Source organism: Nyctibius grandis, chromosome 9 (genome assembly GCF_013368605.1).
Source record: "Nyctibius grandis isolate bNycGra1 chromosome 9, bNycGra1.pri, whole genome shotgun sequence".
NCBI classification, from domain to species: domain Eukaryota; kingdom Metazoa; phylum Chordata; class Aves; order Nyctibiiformes; family Nyctibiidae; genus Nyctibius; species Nyctibius grandis.
Genome location: NC_090666.1, coordinates 17,702,457 through 17,724,883, shown reverse-complemented (window position 1 = coordinate 17,724,883; position 22,427 = coordinate 17,702,457). Strand labels below are relative to the sequence as shown.

At 34.3% G+C, this 22,427-nt stretch overlaps 1 protein-coding gene across 3 annotated transcripts in view; it reads right to left on the bottom strand.

Moving 5' to 3' along the window:
* Positions 1-22,427, bottom strand: part of LOC137667501 (sodium channel protein type 2 subunit alpha-like) — an 83,655-nt gene that overhangs the window by 14,596 nt on the left and 46,632 nt on the right. For 2 of the 3 annotated variants that reach the window (XM_068408319.1, XM_068408315.1), the window contains 8 exons: positions 20,912-21,044; positions 19,871-20,109; positions 17,917-18,090; positions 16,406-16,762; positions 14,025-14,477; positions 5,820-5,937; positions 3,467-3,621; positions 2,039-2,212 (listed from right to left, as the gene is read on the bottom strand). In XM_068408319.1, coding sequence (XP_068264420.1) covers positions 2,039-2,212; positions 3,467-3,621; positions 5,820-5,937; positions 14,025-14,477; positions 16,406-16,762; positions 17,917-18,090; positions 19,871-20,109; positions 20,912-21,044 — 1,803 coding nt within the window. The remainder of the gene's footprint in view (positions 1-2,038; positions 2,213-3,466; positions 3,622-5,819; positions 5,938-14,024; positions 14,478-16,405; positions 16,763-17,916; positions 18,091-19,870; positions 20,110-20,911; positions 21,045-22,427) is intronic. The other variant, XM_068408316.1, reaches the window with a different exon arrangement.

The following is a 22,427-nucleotide window of genomic DNA, read 5'->3' as shown; positions in this document are numbered from 1 at the left end:
GCTGGCCCTGCTTTCAGCAAGGAGCTAGACCAGAAAACCTCCAAAGGTGCCTTCCAACCTAAATTATTCTATGAGATGCTGCTATAGGGTCATGAGATGCAGGCACTCCAAGCAAGAGATGAAGATGGCTACATGAAAGCACTGAAATCACTGAAAAAAGGAATAGCCCATACCTACCCATATGGAGATACGGTATGCTTTACTAAGAAGAATTCATCTTAAACGCAATTCAAGATCAACCTTTCACAATACAGGCTTGTACAAAGATATTCATTCTGAATACTTCTTAGATGGCAATACATTTATTTATTTAGTTTTAACTTACTTTCATTTTCACAAATGAGAACTCTAATGGACAAACAGAAATGCAAATTTAAGTATCACAAGGTTCTGGAAACATACTGTTTTGGAATCCTAACGGGAAATGAGACTAAAGCATGGAATCAACCAATTCTATGCAAAGACGACAAAATCCATCTGGATGATTGCTGCTGATTTCCCATTAATTATAAAATTGTCATACTTTTTCAGCTAACAGTTGAGTTACAATAAAAAAAAAATCAGAAGTCTATGGCATCCATAAAGAAAGCTAATATAAAAAATATATATATATATTCAGCCTCACTCAAAGAGAGTCTTAACTTTTTTTTCTTTGCCTTGTTGAGGGTATCTTGTTTTGCAGAATTTAATCTTAAGGAAAGGGGAGAACTTCTTATACTTACTAAGTTTCTTAGATATCAATACATCTCTTCTGGGAATACATGTTGACATTATACTTTGTATAAGTATATATTGGGTGTTCAAAACAGAAGGAATGGAGAGGACATGAAAGAAGCAAGCTAAAAATTGCGTTTCCCAGAGAAAACATACATTATTTCTCATTTCACTAAGTTAGCCCATTTGCTCAGAATAGGGATTCTGTGCCCCGCCCTATAACTGATGCTAAAAAGAGAGGCACAGTTAAATGAGGAAGACAGATAACAAACACTACTTGTGCCTTTCCCTCCAAAAAAGTATTTAAAAAAGAGCATTAGGTAGGTTTCAGTTCTATTGGTAGGGGACAAAATTTCTGTCCTAGATTCCAGATTCCATCCGATTAATATAGTCTTCCCCTCTCCATTTGTTGAATTTCCACTCAAATGTCTATGTAAAGTGAAAGAACTCCTTTATAAGAATGTATCATGCAATGTCACTAATTTCATTAATTTCTTTGGAGTGCAATTTCAACACTACTTTTTATTGTAATTGTTGAAAAACATTCATTCTGTCACTTAAAACCTGGCTTTTTTTTCTGTTATAAGAATTCAGAGAGGCAACAAGAGGCATTTTCTATGATCGGAGACAGAGCCAAACAAAATCAGAATAATTTCAGGTTCCAAAAAAGAATCTTTAGAAAGTCATACGTCAATGAAAAGTGGAAAAGTTGCACTGAAATTAGCCTTGCAGTCTAGTACCCAGTGAGTGCCATAACAATCAAAATGAAGATTGTGAATGAATGATTCCCACCTTTTTATATTGATCCACAGGCCATCACTTTTTGTTTTCCTCAATCCTTCTCTTTACTCCAGTTGCTGCCTTCTTGCCCCCATCCCTTTTCTTTTGCTGTTGTCTTGATTTCCTGATACCATTCTCCCCTGCAGTTTTTTGCAAGTGACTCATTAACCCCTGGATCAACTGTCCTACCCCAACCCCATGTGATCACTTAAATTTCCCTTTCCTTTCCGTGTCTGCTTCCTCCTTGTTCTCTGTCACCAAATCCAGAAGGCTGAAGTCCAATGAGCTGATAGTCCTCACCCACTGGCTGAGACCCAGCGCAGTAAAACACAGAATACATGGAGTCAATGATAGCATAAATATAAACAAGGATTTAGTTATTCACTGAGTAATTACAATGGAATCTTATTCACCAGTATGTAATTTTCTGTTCTTTTAAATCCCATTTATATTCTTCACTGTATATATATGTATCAAATTGGAGTTACATAAAAGGACCTGCCTAAACAACAGAAATAGGCTACTTAGAAAGTAGAGTACTTACATCAACAATCAGGAAGTCCAGCCAGCACCAAGCATTAGTGAAATAAGTTTGAAAACCATAGGCCACCCATTTTAGCACCATTTCCAGAATAAAGATATAAGTGAAGATTTTATCAGCATATTCCAGCATGATTTTTATCGTCTTGCGCTGTTCAATATATATATCTTCAAAAGCCTGTGAAGAATGGGTTGCATATAAGTCAGATATGTCATAGGTCTTTGCAAACTACAAATTAAGACAGAAGAACTGAATTAAACATGGCAAAGTAAAATCACTTTCAACTTCAGATGTTTTACTTTGAAAAGCCAGCATGAGCAGAGATTAGAATTGCATTCTTTCTGAGTTTTAGATTTTATCATTGCCTGATAAGGGAACTGCCATGTAATGACTGAAGTTGCCAAAAAGGTTTTTAGAAATTTCAATAACAGTCAACACAGAATTACAATTTGTCACCCTGAAAAGTCTAGTCAGTCTCAGACAGAAGGCAATCTCCTGATTATAATAAAATCAACTAACAAAAGAGAATAATGAGCTACTATGACCAAATATTATATTGCTGCTGATCTTTGCTGAATTCCAATATTGGGTGTTGGTGGTAACGTTTTGGTAGCAGGAGGCTGCAGGGCCCAAGGCCTCTCTTGGCTGTGAGAAGAGGCCAGGGGCTGCCTTGTTCCAGCTCTACAATGGACCCACCACAGGAAGCAGCTGAGCCCATCAGTGAAGCTGGTGATGTCTACAGGAATACAGATTTAAGAAAGGGCAAAACTGCATGGCAGTATGAGGTCTGAAGAAAAAAGGGAGAGAAACTACCTTGCAAACACCAGCGTCAGAGAAGGAAGGGGCGTGGTGCTTCAGATGCCAGAGCAGAGATAATGACCGTATATACTAAATTATATGTCAATTAACAACCCAAAAGAACCGAGTACTTAACTAGTTGTGTGAAGGACTAAGTGTCACTAAGAATAGTATAGAGGAATTCAAGGTTCCTATTTAACAGTCTAGAAATACTGAAACTAAAACTGAAGCAAAAAATTAACTGAGAACATGATGAATTCAGTATCTGTACTGCTTTTGGGGACAATTTTAATTTAAAGTAGAATAATTGTTCCAGTTACTGCATGCAGTTAATTTTGTATGATTTTTATAATTTCTTAAACAAGATTTTTAGTGTAATCCTTTTCATAAGCATCCTCATACACACATATCACCTTGTATTCATAAAAAATTCATCTGCAGAATGTTATTTGACAGCTGAATTTTAACAACTTATTTTGTATGCACTACCCAAAATATTCTGGGAATTTAGTACCAAGCTCTCTTTCAAGGCAACTTTGTATTTTTTTCTTAATGAACACAGATGTGTTATAATATTATCTTTGATAAAACATTTTTATAGGTACTGTTTGTAGGCGTGCAAGCTCTACTTACAAGAGTACCACTGCTGAGAAGAATCATGAAGACAATGAATGTTTCAAACCAGTTGTGTTCTACTATCTTGTAGCAGGTTTTTCGAAGGTTCCACCAGATTCTTCCTTTTGTGCTTTCCACACTGCCTTTACAGCATTTAAACTTCTGTATACAGCCTGATAATACAAACAATGACAAATTATTATATGGTAGAATTGTCATTATACTGAAAAAGCAAAATCACTCTTAACTAGCTCCTGTTTCATGAGGTAGTCAGCACTTCAAATTACTGCATGCTACTTAAAGCATCCTTACCTTCTCAATTTGATACTTTGGATGTAGGAAAGCTTGCACATACACAATTTTTCTACTACCCTGACGCTACATCAGGCTTAGAATCAAAGAGAGTCATCTAATTGAGCTAATTTTCATTTATAAACACATTTAAAAAATTATTTTTCATTTATATACAGATAATCAAAGAACATATGAGAATTGTCAGGGAGTAGAAACAAAGAGCATAAACACATAGCAACTTTCACATGAACTAGTTCAAGAGTACAGCAGTTTCTTTTAAAAGTACTTTTGTCTCTCAGCTAAGGTTCAAATAAATCACACAGATGTAAACACTCTATTTTATTATACTGAGGAATGACCTCTGCTTCAAGGGCTGACTAAGGATACCTCTTTCATGACAAACAACTGATTGGAGGAGACTGAGGGGTGACCTCATTAATGTTTATAAATATGTAAAGGGCAAGTGTCATGAGGATGGAGCCAGGCTCTTCTCAGTAACATCCCTTGATAGGACAAGGGGCAACGGGTGCAAGCTGGAACACAGGAGGTTCCGCATAAATATGAGAAAAAACTTCTTTACGGTGAGGGTAACCAAACACTGGAACAGGCTGCCCAGAGAGGTGGTGGAGTCTCCTTCTCTGGAGACATTCAAAACCCGCCTGGACGCGTTCCTGTGTGATATGATCTAGGTAATCCTGCTCCGGCAGGGGGATCGGACTAGATGATCTTTCGAGGTCCCTTCCAATCCCTAACATTCTGTGATTCTGTGATTTAACTGAGGATTGTGTGAGCTTTTCCATGTGGTACAGATTCAGGGCAACCATCCATAGAATCTGTACCACCTTGGAGAGCTCCCTACCTTATCATGGGGCCTCAAGGCACAGTTTTCAATGAACCTCAGTATCTGCCTGGCTAATAGTAGTCTCCTTATTTCTTTAAAAAGGATTAATCACATAGAAACACAACCAGGTTTAAACGATTTTAATTGGTCCCAAAGGCACTATTCTAGCTTTCCTGTGAGTGTCATTAAGTCCATATGTTACAAGTAAGTTATGCTATATTTCATCAACTCAGAAAAAACAGCTACCACTGTGAACAGCATGACTTACCTTACCTTCAACTACTCAAAATGTCTACATTACAGAAAAATTAATCTTATGCCCAAGGATTGACAGACATCATATAATATAAGGATAAGGAAGAATTGTAATATAATGTGAAATTATTTGAGAAGTGTACTCTTTTTTTTAATCAAGACCTTGATATATTCAATATAAACCCACATTCCAAAATAATTTTGTTTTTGTTTTTTTTTTTTTTTTAAAGATGAGTGAAATAATATTTCAAAGGACAAGAAATTTGAATGATTTTAATCATGACTTAAAAGGAAAGTAAAATCTGTAATATCACAAAAATAGGAAATACATTCCTATACAGTAAATTTCAGTAGTCCCCTAAAGGATATAGCTATGCAGAACTAAAATAAATGGGAACTTCTAAGGACATGCAAGTATGCTGTTAAGTATTACTTCTTTACTTGAATAAAAACACAGGATCTCATTCCCCTGTTGCATCCCACATTGTATTTATGCACCTCCTCCCCCAATTAATGGTGTAATGTCAAGATAACTCTATTGTTTCAGCCAAACTTTCCAAGATCTGAATCATCCACTGGATTGCTTTCTAGCACTACGAAGGGACCATGGGTAATCACATGATTCTGGTTTAAATTTCTCAGTGGATTGAACCTGTTGTAGGGTTTGGTCTTGCAGATTTCACTACTGAGAATGTCATTTAAATCAACAGGATTACTGATTGCTGAGAATCAGTTTACAGAATTGTGCCTGATGTTTACTTAAAAATATTATAAATGATCACATACACACGTGTTTAACTTTGCATCACCCACATGTCTCTATGGACTTCAGTACAACTATCTACAACAGGCAAAATTAATCATATCATAAGACTTGACAAACTAGGATCTGGGACTGCTACAAAAAATAGCCCTTGAACTGCCCATGCTTGTTGCAAACAACCAAAACGTAATTGCTAACCCCAGATTTTATTTCCATACCTTCTGTAAAGCATGCCTGCAGCTCTGATGCTTTTTCTGATTCAGTTTCAGCTTTTTCTTCTCCAAAGAGAGCTAAATTAACTGTACTTCCTTCAGATGAGCTGGAAAAATTTAGCTTCTGAAAATGAAATCCAATGACAGTTATACTTTACTAATATTTACATTTTTAGAACTTTAATTAACTTTAAGCATGCAACACTGTGTGCAAGTAATAAGAACAATATTTGTCACCAGAAATACACACAAACATCCACATATAGCAGTCAATGCTGTTGAAATGTGCATAAATCATCCACTTTCTACCTAGAGATTGCAAGGCGTATCGTGTAATCTGTCATGGAGTTTCAGAATTTCTAGTCTAAACATAGTACAGTGTAATCATTCATCAAAGTTTACTACAACCAGGTAGATTTTCTGATACATATTCATTTATTTTGTTTCCTACTATTATTTTCTTACTATAATTTCTCTTGCGACATTTTAAACCAATATCAGTTAGACTGTATACTTTAAGATGATGTATGTTGGTAGCTACTTCCATTAGAGCAGTTTCCTCAACCTGAAGATAGTAAATCCTGACTGCAAAAAACCTTCAAGTTATGAACTGTCAGGGTAAACCATCCAAGGGAGAAAATGTAGCAGATTTTTAAGGACTGATTTTAATTCAGTGTCCATTATTCATAATATAAAAATAAAGGAAATTAATTACCAGTTATTTTTCACTGGAATCATAAACATCAGTATGATGCAAGCTAACCACTTCTGGCATATATGACAATTTATAATAAAATTTGGTTACCTTTTACCACAGATAATTTAGTTATTTTTTGGTTTAAGATCATTCTTATGATCTAGATTAGAAAATGCTAAAGTAAAATCAGGATTAATATAAAATGTTGTTTCAGATGTGAATTTGAACATTACCCTTAACATATTCATGAAACAAATTAAGCCTGCCCTATTTTATCCCATAATTATCACTACCATATGAACACCTTTTATCTTTTTCCATATATACTGATAAGTTTCAAAAAGGAAAAAGTATGATAGATACATTTCAACTGGCATTAATTTGCATTATTTTTTGCCAATGCACATATGTATTACATTGTGCATTCTGAAACTACCCATTACTCTGGTACACATACCTGTACAGTTAACACCCAGAAAGGAAGGATTTTTTTTTTTCTTTTAATAATTAAAATTAAATAAGTCACATTAATACGTGAAAAATTACTATTTAAAGAATAAGCCTTAATTTACTTTTTATTTTGTGATCTGCATGGGTATTGAAAAAATTCATAGTCTGGAGATTTTAAAGGCAGATGTGGTGTCCTGTACACTTAATCTGAGTATGAGTACCAAACTAAGTCAAAGTAGTTTTGGTCACAGCATTCTCTGACATTTTACAATGTTATTATCAAGAAGTATATAACATCAGTAATGAATTCACACAACTAAATGCCTGTAGGGAATGATGTAAGCACACTTCATAAAAACAGCCTTGGTTTTGTAGAATTAACACCATTTGCATTAATTTAGCTAGACTTCCATGATTACGAGACATTTAAGATATAAAAGCAGACAAGTTACAGGCACTTTTCAATCAAGCTATATTTACACCTCATTGTGATATGTGAAAGGACAAAGTTATTTTAGGTCTTAAACAAATTTATTTTTTTTTTGCTATGTTTGTGAAAGAAGACAGAGACAATTCAATAAGAAAAAGTAACCTAGTGTTCTGCATTAACTTTTATTAAAAATGACTCAATAAATTGCCTACTTTGCTGCTACTTTAGAAACTGATTATCTGGAATAGAACCCTCAGATTATTCATATTTAATGTAAACACCTCTTTTCATTTTTAGTAGCATTAATTTTAAAATATCAATATTCACAGCAAACATCTTTTCCTACCACTAATTCTACTGAACCTGAGGATAGCACTATATACCTCCATCATTTTATTAATATGCTGCTTTCATCATTCCATGACATGGCATATATATTGCAAAATGTTGCAACAGTGGTGGGTAAACTGAAATAATGAATTATAAATCAAATAGCTAATTTTAAAAATATATATTTTTTAAGAGTAAGGAAGTTTTGGGTCATATTGCTAATAAAAATTAAAAACAACATGAAGTATCCCTGGGTCATTTGAACTGTAAGCTACTTAGTACACCGTTTAAGCAGATGACATGAATTCAACTGAAAGAATACAGATTTTTATGAATTAACAACATTAAAAGATAAACACCCATAAACAGAAAAGATACTGAAAAGATTCAATGTATTTAGAACATGAAGTTATATATCTCATTTAATACATGGTATAAGTATGAGAGATTAGATAATTTTTTTATTTTTGGTTAAGAAAGGCAATTTTCTTGACTCTAGAAATCAAATTGGAGGCTCAATGAACTATTTTGATATAAAGGACAGGTAGCTTGGTTCCCTCTTCTAAGGACAGTGTAGGATATAATCCCGTGCTTGAATAGTTACAGATTTAACTAAACATCGGTTCCCATTTTCATGTGGGGTGCTAATATTTTCACTCAGATGAACAACAAAAAAAACAGATGGTAAAAAGCAACATGCATAGAAGAGTTTCTGTTCTAATTAAAAATTCAGTTAGTTTCTTTGCTATGTACAAAGTCTGCAGAGATTTAACTGATATTCTGAATCACTCCAGGACCAGGACTTTTAGGAAAGACAGAAATGCTCATCCTTACTTTCCAGGGCACTTAACTGCTCTTCAAAGTTTACCAAACTCAGATAAGAAGGCCTCATTGTATATACACTAAGCACTGGATTCAATGTGTCAACTCACATACTCAGAAGTTGATTAGCTGCCTTGACGTTTGCAAATCAGCAGCTAAAACATTTTTGTTAGAGACAATTCCCTCAATATAATACCTTTTTTCTTTTTCACTGTTGGCAGTGAAAAGTTATTCAGATTTTGAATACATTAATTTTGTCAATACAAATATCTACTGTACTATTATAAGGTCATAATGTGGAGATCATCGTCTTTCTTTTTTTCCTAAGAGTCAAGGTATGATGGCATAAATACTTGCAAGAGTAATGTTACTGCTACAAATTGTCCCACTGAAGCCACTTAGGATTGCTTGAGGTAATTAGTAGAGAGTCAATCTTTAGTGAGCATCATCTTAAAAATAATAAATGAAAGCGTACACAATATTGCAGATAATGACTTTAAAGAAAACTCCGTAGTAAGAGCTAATAATAAATAGGCCACTGATTATTCACATGGTGCAACCTACTGTGCTTTCAACTTATAAGTCATTCACATTTTGATACTCAAATAGTAAAGGAAAATCTGATATGTTTTCCAACCTCTAAAGCAGAGAACAAACGTACCAGCAATGCAGCTGATAATATGAGGAATAAAAGGGAAACGTTGTCTTGCGTAATTTAAAAACAAAACAAACCAAACCCAGAAGATGACTGTGGTGCATATTCTCATCTTCTCATTTACTAAGAATCTCTCTCTTTTTTCTTTTTAATTTAAGTAGACTGAATCTCTTTTTGCTGGAGAAGAAGGTAAAGAACTGCAGTAACATGTGAAAGACAATTGTTGATAACAGTGCTTTGGAGAGTATGCTCAGGAACCTCTTAGGAAAGAGGAACCAAAAATTTTACTATGTAGAAATGCAACAGAAAACCTTAGCACACCTATGTTTAACCACTTATATTCCACCAAACTTGGTTTTTTTCACCAAACTAAAACCAAAACCTACCTCTCCTACTCTATGGGACCTAGAAAAAAAAAATGGCATGCACATCTATTAAAAAAAAAAAAGCATCACTTTATTATGCAAGGAAGGTTACAGTAAGACAATGTGACATGCAAATGAAAAAGATTCAAGTATTTTTCAGTCCAATGATTACAAGCCCCTGGTTTACTATTTTGCGTGTTGTTCTACACCTGTCCAGATCCATGGCAGCAGAAGCTTGAAGCAGGAGCAGAGTAACATAAACAATACCCATCAAATCAGAATCATCCCTCCATACTTAGCACCAATATGATGGGATACTACCACATTCTACTCTTCTCTACTTAAGTGCCTTTTATAAAACGGTTTGGAAAAATCCTTAGAAAGGTATTTTTCCATTCCATCTTTCTGAATAGCTTACAGGCCCCCTGGGCACACAAGTGAGACCTGAAATATTTCCAATATATAATACAGTGCAAAAGAATACATGAAAGATAATGCAGGATTCCACAACAAAACCACATGAACAAAATTTTTATTTGGAAAAGGAATACCTCAATGACCCCTAAATGGCAAAGAGTGGAACTTCCTAACTATTCAGAAGGGATCATCAGGAATAAGAAACAGACACCTTGGTACAATTAAGGTTTGTTTTACAGTTCTGGAGTTCCTGAGTTTAGAGGTTTGGGAAGGTACTAGTTCCTACTTTGTCTTTTTAACAATAGTCTTAATTTTAGCCTTATCCTGGATTTTGCTAATTTTTGTATTTCTTTCTTGCTTGAATTTCCTTATTTATATTGTTTTAAAACACCTAGATTTATTTAGATATCTACATAGAATCCTACCAAGAATTTTTGCTTGAATTTGTTTTATGTTTGCCTTTCTAAAAATAAAGCAACTGGATTAAGTTCACATGAAACAATTATTGATGATGATGAGAAAAACTGATATAAATGATTACCTAACTTCCAATCTTACAGACAATACACAAACTTCAAGAGTAGAATATAGTTTATAAATTCTATATTCTATAAATAGAATATAGAATATAAATTATTACATCCATATTCAAAAGGACTATGCATATGTATAAAAAAAGATATGTTTGATTGTTCCCAGGAGTGTATCTTTCATCCTATATTTTAGATTCTCTTATATGAGAAAACTGGAATGTAAATTATAAAAACATTGTGAACAAACATGAAACAATTTACATCAAAAGATATAAACATTTTAGCATACAACTAATTATATATATGTAATATTACAAAGGCATTGGTCAAACAAACATGATCAGAAAATGTTCATAATTATATGACAGCCAAAAACATGGTTCAACAGATGAACAGAGAAAGTCAAATGAAGATACCTTTCCATTTTCATAAAATCATAGGCTGTTAACCTCTTAAACTTGAACAGTCTTTACAATTAATAATAATGCAGTTAACAATAATAAAAACCTACAAAGCATGCAGGTTATGCCACAGAAGTTGTACAGAAAATACCAAAGATGTAACAAGGAGAGAGGAACATGTTGGGGTTGCCCTCAACCATGCTGTGATGTGAGTCATGGGACTCGGCTTACAGAGCGGCTGTGCATGTTTCCACTACATTGCAATGGATGGGGAAAAATACATTGTAGCTGAGTAGCATGCAGGCCAATCAATCTCAAAAGTGACCATGTATGTATGATTTGTTTAGGTAACCTGTGTAAACATGCTGACACGTTGCTCTGCCTGGTTAAAAAGCACCAGATCTGCATTCTTGACTGATCCAGCTTGATTTTACTCCTGTGAGAAGTAAGAATGGTACGCAATGAAGTTAAAACATGGTACCCTTTACATTGTTTGAGTTCTGGAAACAGCAGAATTATGGATTCCTACTTATTTAAAAATGTGTTTTCTAGATATGTCACATATTTGCAAAATACAGCATTTACAGCTGTAAGCATATCCAAAGACATACTGAAAGAGGTAAAATTAGCAGAATATCTGAAGCTCATAGATGTATATTGGACTTGGGCCTGAACTTAAAAAAAAGAAAGAAATCACAAGAAAAAAAAAAAACAACCCACCAAAAAACTCCTCCACCCCCACCCAAACCAAAAAGACAGACAGATACACCCACACTATGTATATTACAGCTTTAAGCATCCTCTAAATGGTAGTAATTACACCTATAAAATAACAGAAATTATTTTTCCTTGCATTTCATTTTCAAGGTTATTCCTGGTCTTCACTAGATGCTAAATATGTATCTAGGATATACTTTCAGAAAGAAGCTGCAGGCAAAACAAAACAAACAAACAAAATCAATCATACCAGGTCAAACACAAGAACCTCTGGGTAAGCAATTTTTCCCAGCATTGTTAGCTTTTAACCGCATAACTTAAAAAAACACCACCACCACCACATTTCAAATAGTTTAAGGTGCATTATGGATTCTAACAGATATATAGCAATGTAAAAAGGAAACCCCACGCCTTGCGATAAGCCTGTAATTTCAAGTACCTCATATCTATCTTTTACTAGTCTTCTAGTATAAATCTAACCTCACTTCTCACTAATGACTTCTCAAAGGCTCATCAAATAATGTAGCTCTCTAACAACTCCAATATAAACTGCTCCCATTTAAAGGAAAATTCTGAAGGAAAGAGCTGAAATAATCCACAAAATGAAAGACAATTTCCTTACTGGCTATCAACTAGTATATATGAAATGGTTTTTTGTTGTTAATATATGTATCTCCTATGGTTGTCTTTCAACTATGCCAATCCTTAGTCACTTTTCCAAATTTGAGAAGGTTAAAATTAATACTAGGTAACAGTATCTTATAAATGTTTAATCTTGAATACCAGAGGTGAGAAGGCATAGATTTTGTTACCCAATTCTTAAATATAAAACAATGAAGAATCAGGTGTCTTCAATTGCTGGATAATTTCCAGTAAGGCTTAGATTTATCACAGTTCTCAGTAAATTACCTGGATTAATCAGATATTCCTTCCATAAAACCAAGTTTTATTAAAAGCATACTAAGGCGTCCAGTATCATTTATTCAGATTAATAATATGTAAAAGATGTAGCCACTGTTCAGCAGACGTTATAGCTTCTTTACAAAGTGCAGTTAATACTTTAAAACAAGTTATGAATATTGTTTGCTTTGCTTTTAATAGGCCTCTCAGTAATCTAAGGTCTTCTCAACTGATAGTTCAACATAATATATGGAGTAACAGAACCTCCAAAAAGTAGTCGGAACAAATCAAGTGTCAGGAAATGAGCTGCTGAAATAACAAATGAGTGTAATACTACTGAAGACTGTGCTCTACAGTAAAAGAAACACCTGAAGTGTCACCTTATTACACCTTTCAAATTTAAGTTTGATTTAACTACACTTTACTAGAACAAACTTATTTTCTAAAATTTTGCAAGAATATGGGCAAATTCATTGCCAGTTCAACACAAAACAACACAACCAAAAAACCTAAGAAGCCTACAACCAAATAAAATAATCCCAAAACCCCAAAGGAAAATAAAACAATCCAGACAAAGCAATCTAGGCTGGAGTACAGCTGTCTGCATAAGCAGTGACACTCCATTAATGTCCTCGTGTCTTCAGGTGCCTGGGGAGTTGATATCAGACACAGTCTGCACTGGAGTCACAGCATAGCAATCTGAATTTTCAAAGTGTCTCTCAGGTTCCTGCTGAAATCTATGATTTTGCTTCCTCCCTCAGCCTACAGCTGCTGACAAATGACTACTTTCCTAAAGCTGACACAGTTTAAGGTCAGGCAGTTGTCTTTGAAGTGACTGGTTCAAAACTCCCACAAACAAGCAAGAAATTAATACTTTTTTCATTCAGTAATTATATTTTTTTCATAATTTTTACTTGACGTATTCACCTTATAATACTGACATTGTTTCCCTTGGCTTTCCCCCATCATTTTAACTTCAGAACTTGAAAACTGTTGTTATTGCTCTCATTAGCCTGAGTGAGCACCTCTGTTAGATTACCCAGTACAAATAATGCTGATTTCTGTAGAATTCAGTGAGCTTTAAAAATCAGATTCAAAGGGTATTAATATTCTTTATTAATATCTCCTCTAGCTTTTTTAAATAGCAGTTTACATTCATCCTTCATGGAGATATTATGATTATATACAAAAAAGCATGTCTTTTGTCTCTGTCTATTCTGTACATATATACTAGTTTGTCTACCCGACCAAAAATTTGGAAAAGCTTGTTTTTCAAAACCCTTTTATAAACAGGTTTGTATATGTTTATACAGTTCTGTCCGGATTTCCTACTCTCTTTAGCCCCACTGTCCCACTTGAGTTTATTCACTCTCAGTACAGTCCAACAATCTCAAACCACAATCGCTTTCTATTTCTAAGCAGGAAGAGCCACGCTATTAAAGTATACAATTGCTATAAGTCATTCATACAAAATATAAAATATTTAAATCTTACCTCCTTGCTTCCCTCCAAATCTGAGTCACTGCTAAACTCTTCTGTATTTAGATGTTCAAAATCAGATTCTCCAACAGCTATTGGTACTGTAACAGTAAGGCTTGGGTTGTTTATGAATGATGTATAATCACTGCCACCTATAACTGTGGCCATTCCATTCTCATTTTTGTGATAATTTGTATCTATCCTTATTTCAGTGATGGTACAGTTGGAAATACAATGATCTCTCTCATCATTCAACTGATCTGTTGCTGTTCTTTGATTTACAACAGCTTGTTTCCCCCAACGATACTTTTGGACACATTCACCTGCTTTTTTCTTCACATAATCTATTCCCTTCTGAATTCTTGCAACAGCTATCTGTAAGTTGTTCATTTCATTATCATCCTCTGTAGGAGAAAGGCTGTCTGAACTAAATGAACTCAGCAGCAAGGCCAAGAAAAGGTTCAATACCTAAAAGAAAAAAAAAAAAACAAACCAAAAGACAATACAGCTGAATTTTCTCACTTAATTTTTCAATCACATGCTGCTTCTATCACCCATTATGAATTTAGGCTTCATGTTTTCCTTTGCTGTATACAATTCTGGAAATTACACAGTAAATAAAACGTAAACGTAATTTAAGCACAACACCTGCCCTATACCCCAATGCAGGTGTTCTTGTAGTTTTGCATTGCTGTATGACTACAAAGACACTTGTAGATTCTTTTTCTGTTCACGTTTGTGGAAGGTCAGAAATGAATGATTCTTTGGTACTGACTGAACAGACACAAAATGTTTACTTCTCTGGCATAGGGAAGCACTCTGCAACAGAAGACATAGCTGATGTGTGCAGAAAACAGCTTTCTCAAATGCTGGTCCAAACTCACACAGATGTTTTGCTGTATGTGACTTAAAAAATGTGAAGCACGCCCTGTCCCCTAACCCCCAAGTCATCCTCTTCCCATGGCAAGACAAAACATAATACATATCAGTTATACAAGTCCAGAGTTTACCAGGAGCTCAAATGGTACTAGGATAGCCAAAGCAGCAGAGTACCAGCTCTTAAAGCCTCCAGATCAGCTCTTCTATGCAGCTTTGAAGACAACAGGGTAAAACTATGTGTTGGGAATACAGGAAGACAACTGGATAACAGAGCCCTGAACATACAGCAGAGATCGTCTACTCATGTAAGAAATTCTACTAGAGCTATGGTATAAAATCAGAATACAGTAACTACTGTGAAAAAATTCACAGAGATGGTTACTTCATTCCACAAAGTTCTATCTTCTGGTTTAGAAAACTATTTAAGGAGGATGTTTTGTTTGGTCAACCAATTTCACAGTTCTCTTCATTATAAGACAATAGATGATAGAAAATCCTGGAGCAAGTGGCTGTGCTACTAGTAGTAATGCATGGCTGGTTTAAAGATAATTAGCTTATTCCTGTTGTTAGGTATTTATTCCTAAAGAATGCCTCCAGAATGGCTAATTTAACATCTCTTTTGCTACTGTCAGTTGCCTAAAGAAAATATGCAGAATAATAGAGGAAGACTCAGTAGGCAATGAGAAAAGCAGAGCAAATGGAGGAGGAATAAAGGCCTCAAGTACTGGTGAGTTAATAAATATAAAACACATTTAAAAAGACAAATTTATACATGGTAATGTACAAACGGGTACAGATCTGATGCCTTGCTCTGAAAAAGAAGATACAATACAGACCGCTTTAAAAGTGTCTGTAAAAAAGTACATAAGAAATAGGAAGGAAAAAGGTGAAGAGGTGGAAGAAAATGTGAAGTATTTGAATCTCTTTTTTCTGCGGAACTGCTGCCTTCCAATTCAAGTTTCCTTAGTCCATTTGTATAAAAGTTGGCTGTGCAGCAAGCAGGGCTCAAAATGGCTTGAATTTCAGAGTTTAAGAATGTCTAAAGACTTTTAGACAGCAGAGAGCAGAAAAAGAAAAAAGAAAACAACCTGGCTATGAGTGATTGGAAGTGATCCCTCAATCAGTTAGGGAGAAAAGACCCTGCTATGCCCCCTGGAAACAGCAAACTCCCATCCTGGGAGCACAACGCTTGGGGTGCCTTTGCTCTTCTCTCTCTCTCTCTAGGTAACCAGGAGTGGTCCACAAAAACCTGAACACACAATGCTTCTCTCCCTCACCCGGATCCTCTGAATTGCACTCTAGACCTCTGAGGGGGCCCATCCTCCAAGCTGAGGATTCTATATAGGACCAGAAATCTAACAAACAGAAAACTCTGTTTCAGAACCCATACTCGTAATATGCAAAGTCATAAAAAAAACATATTTAAATAACACATTTAATAACGTTTAAAAACTTCATTACTGGTTCTGTTACCATTCTTTCTCCAAATGAATTCTCAAATTATTTTGGCTACATACCACTAGGTTTCCAATCACCATGACCATCATGAAGACAGTAAGGCACATGGGTTGGCCTGCAACCTCCATGCAGTCCCACATCGTTTCTATCCATTCTCCACACAGCACTCGAAACACAATCAGGAAAGAGTGGAAAAAGTCATGCATGTGCCAGCGTGGAAGCACACAGTTCTCAGAGATTTTGCAGACACATTCCTTGTAGCTTTTCCCAAACAGCTGCATCCCAACCACAGCGAAAATGAACACAATGATGGCCAGCACTAGGGTCAGATTCCCCAAAGCCCCCACTGAGTTGCCAATAATTTTTATCAGCATATTTAGAGTTGGCCAAGATTTTGCCAATTTGAAAACTCGCAACTGAAAAACAAAAATACAGAGACATTATTTGCAGTAGTTACAAAAATGCTATAGAAATAAACAGATTATGAACTAGTAACTCTCAGCAATAACAAAAGAAGAAACTTCAACATGATTCCAACAACCATAACTTACACAAACAGGAGTGTCATAAAATCCACACTTTTAAAGCTTAATCAATTTTAGACTTTGCTCTTTTTTTTTTTTTTGTGTAGCATGCCTGTATTCTTTTCTACATGAAAGAAACAGCACACTGGTTGAATTTGGTTGGTGAATTCTGAACATTGCCTACATCTCAACCATTATGTGCAGAAACAAATTAAAAAAAACAATAAAGCTCAACAGGATGCTACTGAAGGAAAATAAAGGATTCTGAAATCCTCGAAAAATGGGGTCTTCCAAAAAAAATATTGCCTCCAACAAATTTAAAACGGATGAGACAGACAGGCCCACAGTCTGGAAATAAAAGCCAAAAACAAGACCTAAGTCAAACTTTTCAATTTATGAAGGGGAAAAAGAATAATTAATCTCTTTCTTACCCATAACCCACCCAAAATAAAAGAGGTATTAAATATTTTTTTGTTTTCAGATGAAAGCAAAATTGAAACGCAAAATGGAAGGAGACCACAGGGAAAGAATGTCTCATAGTTCATTTCTCTTTTTTTTTTTTTAAATTTCTAATAAAATAAAGCATTCCTTTTTTGCCAAAGGGAAAAAGAAAAATAAATCTTTCTTAAATTGAAAAAAATATGAATTTTATAATTCCTACATTTTAAAATAATACTTCTAGTCTTTTTGCCGTTTCCAGGTATGGAAGTAGACAGAAGACTACAGATGTTTTATTTATTTATATCTCTCAATACGTAGTAAATAAATTGTACACTTCATTGTCCTTTACTGATCCATATTAAAATAATTACAATTACAGCTCTTTCCCTTGAAAAAAGTTAGTTGCTTCTGAACCATAAAACGGCACACACTATTCAGTGATAACAAATAATTTTGTAAAACATGCTTGCAGAGATACCCTGTAACACTTAGCAAAAAATATATATAACATTAGTAAAAAGTGTCTTATTTACATAAGTACAGTTAACATACAAATATAAACACATTAATTAATGTAGATATATTATTATTCCAAATTTATTTACCAATCTGAATGATCGGAGAACAGATAATCCATCCACATTTGACAGAAAAAGCTCCACCAAACTAAGGGTAACTATAAAACTATCAAAAATATTCCAGCCAGCTTGGAAATAATAAAAAGGATGCATGGCAATTATCTTGAGAACCATTTCTGCTGCAAAAATTCCAGTAAAAACCTAAAGGAAGAACATTTCTTGTTACTTTATAAATGAGTATGAGTAAATTAAACCAGCAGATAAAGAACAACTTAAATAAGAGTAACAACCCTCTTAAAACAGGAAGTTAGTAAGGAAAATTATCACAAGCTGAACCTCACAGAGAAGTGGTGACATCAAAATGAGCTGCAGCATAACTCTCTTTAGTCAAACCCGAGATATATTTAGTGGCTAGTGAAGAATAAACTATTCCTAACAGGCCTCCTGTTTGCTCCTCATATCTGCCGTCCATCTAATTAAAGGAACTTTCCTCAGGAAGATAATAACAGTTGATCTTGCCACAATGTAAGCTGCTTTAACAAAGGTGTGTGGAAAAATATGAATTGGTCACAAATTGGAGAGTGATGTGCTATTAAATGAAGCCTTCGTGAGAACTCACAGATACAGCAAGCATACCCTGTCTTTCTAGCTGCCAAAAAAACCCCTCAGTTACATGGAGGCTCATGTTTGAAGTAAAACTCCTTTCTGCCTCTGATACCTTCTGAAGCAGAAGGCAAAAAAATGCCTCTGAAAAGGGAGTAAATTCATTGTATTTAGTGTAGATGTATGACCATCAGCATCTACAGAATTGCATAAATTGTCATCTTTTAGTAGAAAGCTGAACAAACTTTAAAAAAAAAAATCAGGAGCATTTGACAGTCTTTAAAAGTGCTACACAGCTCAAAAAGCAAGAAATCAACTGCTGAAACTACACCTGTATTATAGTGGCATTTTAGCTGACTGGGAGTAAATACAAATTCTTATCAGCATGAAGGAACACTTATACTCACACAGCTCAAAATTAGATTAATATTAAGATACTCCATTACATATGAAAGGAAAAAATGGTTGTGTTCCCTGGGTAAAACACACAGGCATGATCACAAGACAGCCCTCTGCAACAGCTATTGATCCTCACCTATTCGTCTTCCCTTTCTCCTCAAATACATCTGAATCTATTTTAAACAGCAACATGACATGGTTATCTTCCACAGATAACGATCTCTGACTCCAGGTTAAGGTGAAAACATTGAACTATGTCTGTATTGGCTAAAAATATCAGCCTACAATTTAAATGTTGACACATGAGCATCTCTGGACTTAAACTTGAATATGTTCCTAACGTGTACTACAATTTCATATATTCTAATAACTGATTTGTTTTATTACTTTGCTACATCATAATCACTAGAATTACCACTTACAATAAGCATAGGTTAAGAAGTATAGCAGGTAACATTATCATTGCCATTATAAAACAAACAAACCAACCACCCCAACCCTGACGTACAGACTGTGTCCACTAGGGAACAAAATCCAACTGTATCAACAGACACATCTGGATTATCCATTAATCAAAGCAACATTCTTCATGGAAATACAAAAATAACACAAAAAATAACAGTGCAAAATAATAATCCAAAATAACATCCAACTCTTCTTGTGTTATCAATGATACTTCGAGTAGAAAGGATCCAATTTGGCTCCTACTTTTTTTGTAATACTAAACAAGAGCAAGTCAGATTTCTTTTGGTTTCATGTCATTCAAACTCTCGTTGTTAAAAACTCTATTTGCAGAAATTTTTATACAGAAATCAAACTTAAATACAACATATCTCAAATGGTATTTTAGACTATTTTTAGTACAATTAAGCCTTTAACTTTTATTTTATCGGATGATAATAAAAACAATAAAAGTCATTCTATTTCAAACAGAAACCAGCTTCCAACTGTATCAAATTATATAGTTTGATGGACTTACCTGATTTCCTATTTTAAGTACATTATTGAAATTGTCAGTCATTGGATAGTGTTCCATGGCCATAAATAGTGTGTTTAAAATTATACAAACAGTGACAGCCAGATCAACAAATGGATCCATTACAATAAACTCAACTACATTCTTTACTTTTAACCAGGGCTCCCAACAATTCCAAATTAAGAAAGTGTGGGCAAACTTATACCAGCAAGGTGGACATTTTTGCCTGGATTCTTCAAGTTCTGGGAAAAAAAGAAATGTACAGTGAACAAGTTTTGGAGAAACTGAAGAGAATTTTTTTTTTAACTGCTTTTTCAGGTTTTAATCTTTATCCCTGGAAACATTAAGTATGTTCGTAGGAACCTCCTCAGATTTCCAGGAACTTATTGTTGCCAACTGAAAAGGTTTTAGAAGACTAGAAGGAAAACCTGAAGACTTTTGAGCTAACAATTGAAAAAGTTTTCTATTTTTAATATCATACGACCTTGTTTTAATAAGAAAACTATTTATGCTTACATTTAGAGATAGTTTTCTCAGTAAAACTTCCAATTTCAGAGTCCTCTCAAATGTCTAATTATTTCTTTTTGGGAAAAGTAAGATTAATTTCACCATGAATAGGTTTTTGAAATCTATTCAAGCGTTTTCAAGAATTTCACTAGTAATAATTTCACTGTTCCAAATAATCCTACTACAAATTTCCTTCTCCTTATTAACTAAGGCCTGGCCTTTAATTTTTTGTGACATTTTTACAGTACAGTTAGTGGAAAATTTATCACAGTATATGATTTATCCAATAACCGAACAACTAGTATAAAACACATCCACGCTATGTATTGAATTAGAATGTGTTTTATAGTTTTGCCTGCTTATCAGATTCCTTAATTTCTTTTTTCACTATGTCCATGCACTTTTGTTCTATTATTCAGTTATGTATTTGCAGTGGTCCCATATTTTTTGTCTTCTGTATTTGCCCTATGATATAACACCTTCAAGCAAGTCTAAGACTATGTCAAGAAAGTTCACGCATCTGCAGTTATAACACACCTTCCATTGTATTTGTGATAATGCCAGCTATACTCATGGCTCTTTGCCTTAAATTGGGATCCTCCAGCAACTCCATTGGTATTTGATATGAACTTGTACGCCTTTTTTTTATTTCTATTTCCGTAGTAGTGCTCTATAAAAAAAAAAAAAAAAAGAGGGGCATAAATTAAATTCAACTTTAGAAATACTGCAAAACAGGAATCAGAAAGACACGTCAGTTTCAATGAATTCATAATATATAAAGCTTTGTATTTAAGTCCTGTCACATCCATTTTTTTTTCCATTATACAAATAACATAACCCTAGTACTTTTTAATGGCTATTTTCATGTTACACTTCTGAATACCATTAATACTTACAAAATACTAGAAAAAGATTTTGATATGTAGTTCCCTGATGACCACTGCATTATAGTTAATTACTATTAATTCCACAGTAGACACAGAGACATTTTGGAGGAGGCTGTAGCCTCCACAGTGCTGTGCATCTTCCCATTCACTAGAAACAAACCAAGACTGTTGCAGCACTGGAATCAGAAAAATTCCCAGTTCCATGCTAAACTAGTTCAATCACAAGAAACTTATAAGTGATTTATGCTAGGAAGTTTTCTGCAATAACAATTACTCTCTAGAAGTAATTTTTATAGATCAGTTTTGATCTCTATACCCATTGAAAACTAAATTTTAAGGATATCTTTTCCATTGAATAGCTATGATCTCTGATTTATTTTATGAATTTCAATTGAAGAAAAAAAAAAGAAGTCTGACTTAATTGACCCAAAAAATGAATACTTTTTTTCTTTTTAAGTATTTTATTAAAATAAAAGGAAAGCTGTGTTATAGTTATATCATTGAACACACCTCAATTATAAAGAAGTTTTGAATCTATGGGTACGGGTAATTTTTTTTCAGTAAATTAAATAAATGCATGAAAATTAAAATATAATTACTGCAAGATGATTACAACTGCAAGGAATCTGGCTGATGTACTTTCAGATGCTGTGACCTGTGTAAAAATTTTTGTTTCAGTAAAAGAAGGTTTCTAGGAAAAAACATGCAACAGATCCTTCTGCTCCATTCCTAAAGCAGACTGAGGGAAAAAGTGAAAACTGACCAGAGGGAGAAATGGATGAATTTGCATGTTCTTTGGGTTTTTTTAATTATACCCTGATCCTAGGCAGTGAGAAATGCAGGTCATCTCTAATACACAGGAGAAAAAAAGCTTTCAGAGCTTCTAAAATGTCAACATAATCTTAAAGGCTGCATTACATTTGCACAATACCAAATACATGGACAGGGGAAAAAAGCAGAAGCAGCAGATTACTGATAGAGAATTAGGAAATACATTTAGAGGGATGCTAAAACCACAAAGAAAGAAAAAAAATCAACAAAACATAATAATGTGCAGAATGTTTAGAAAGCTGAGCACACTATTTTGGGTTCTAAAACAGATTTAGCAATGGAACATTACTAATTTGACTCACTATGCAGGTGCATGCATATCCTTGCTCTGCAGG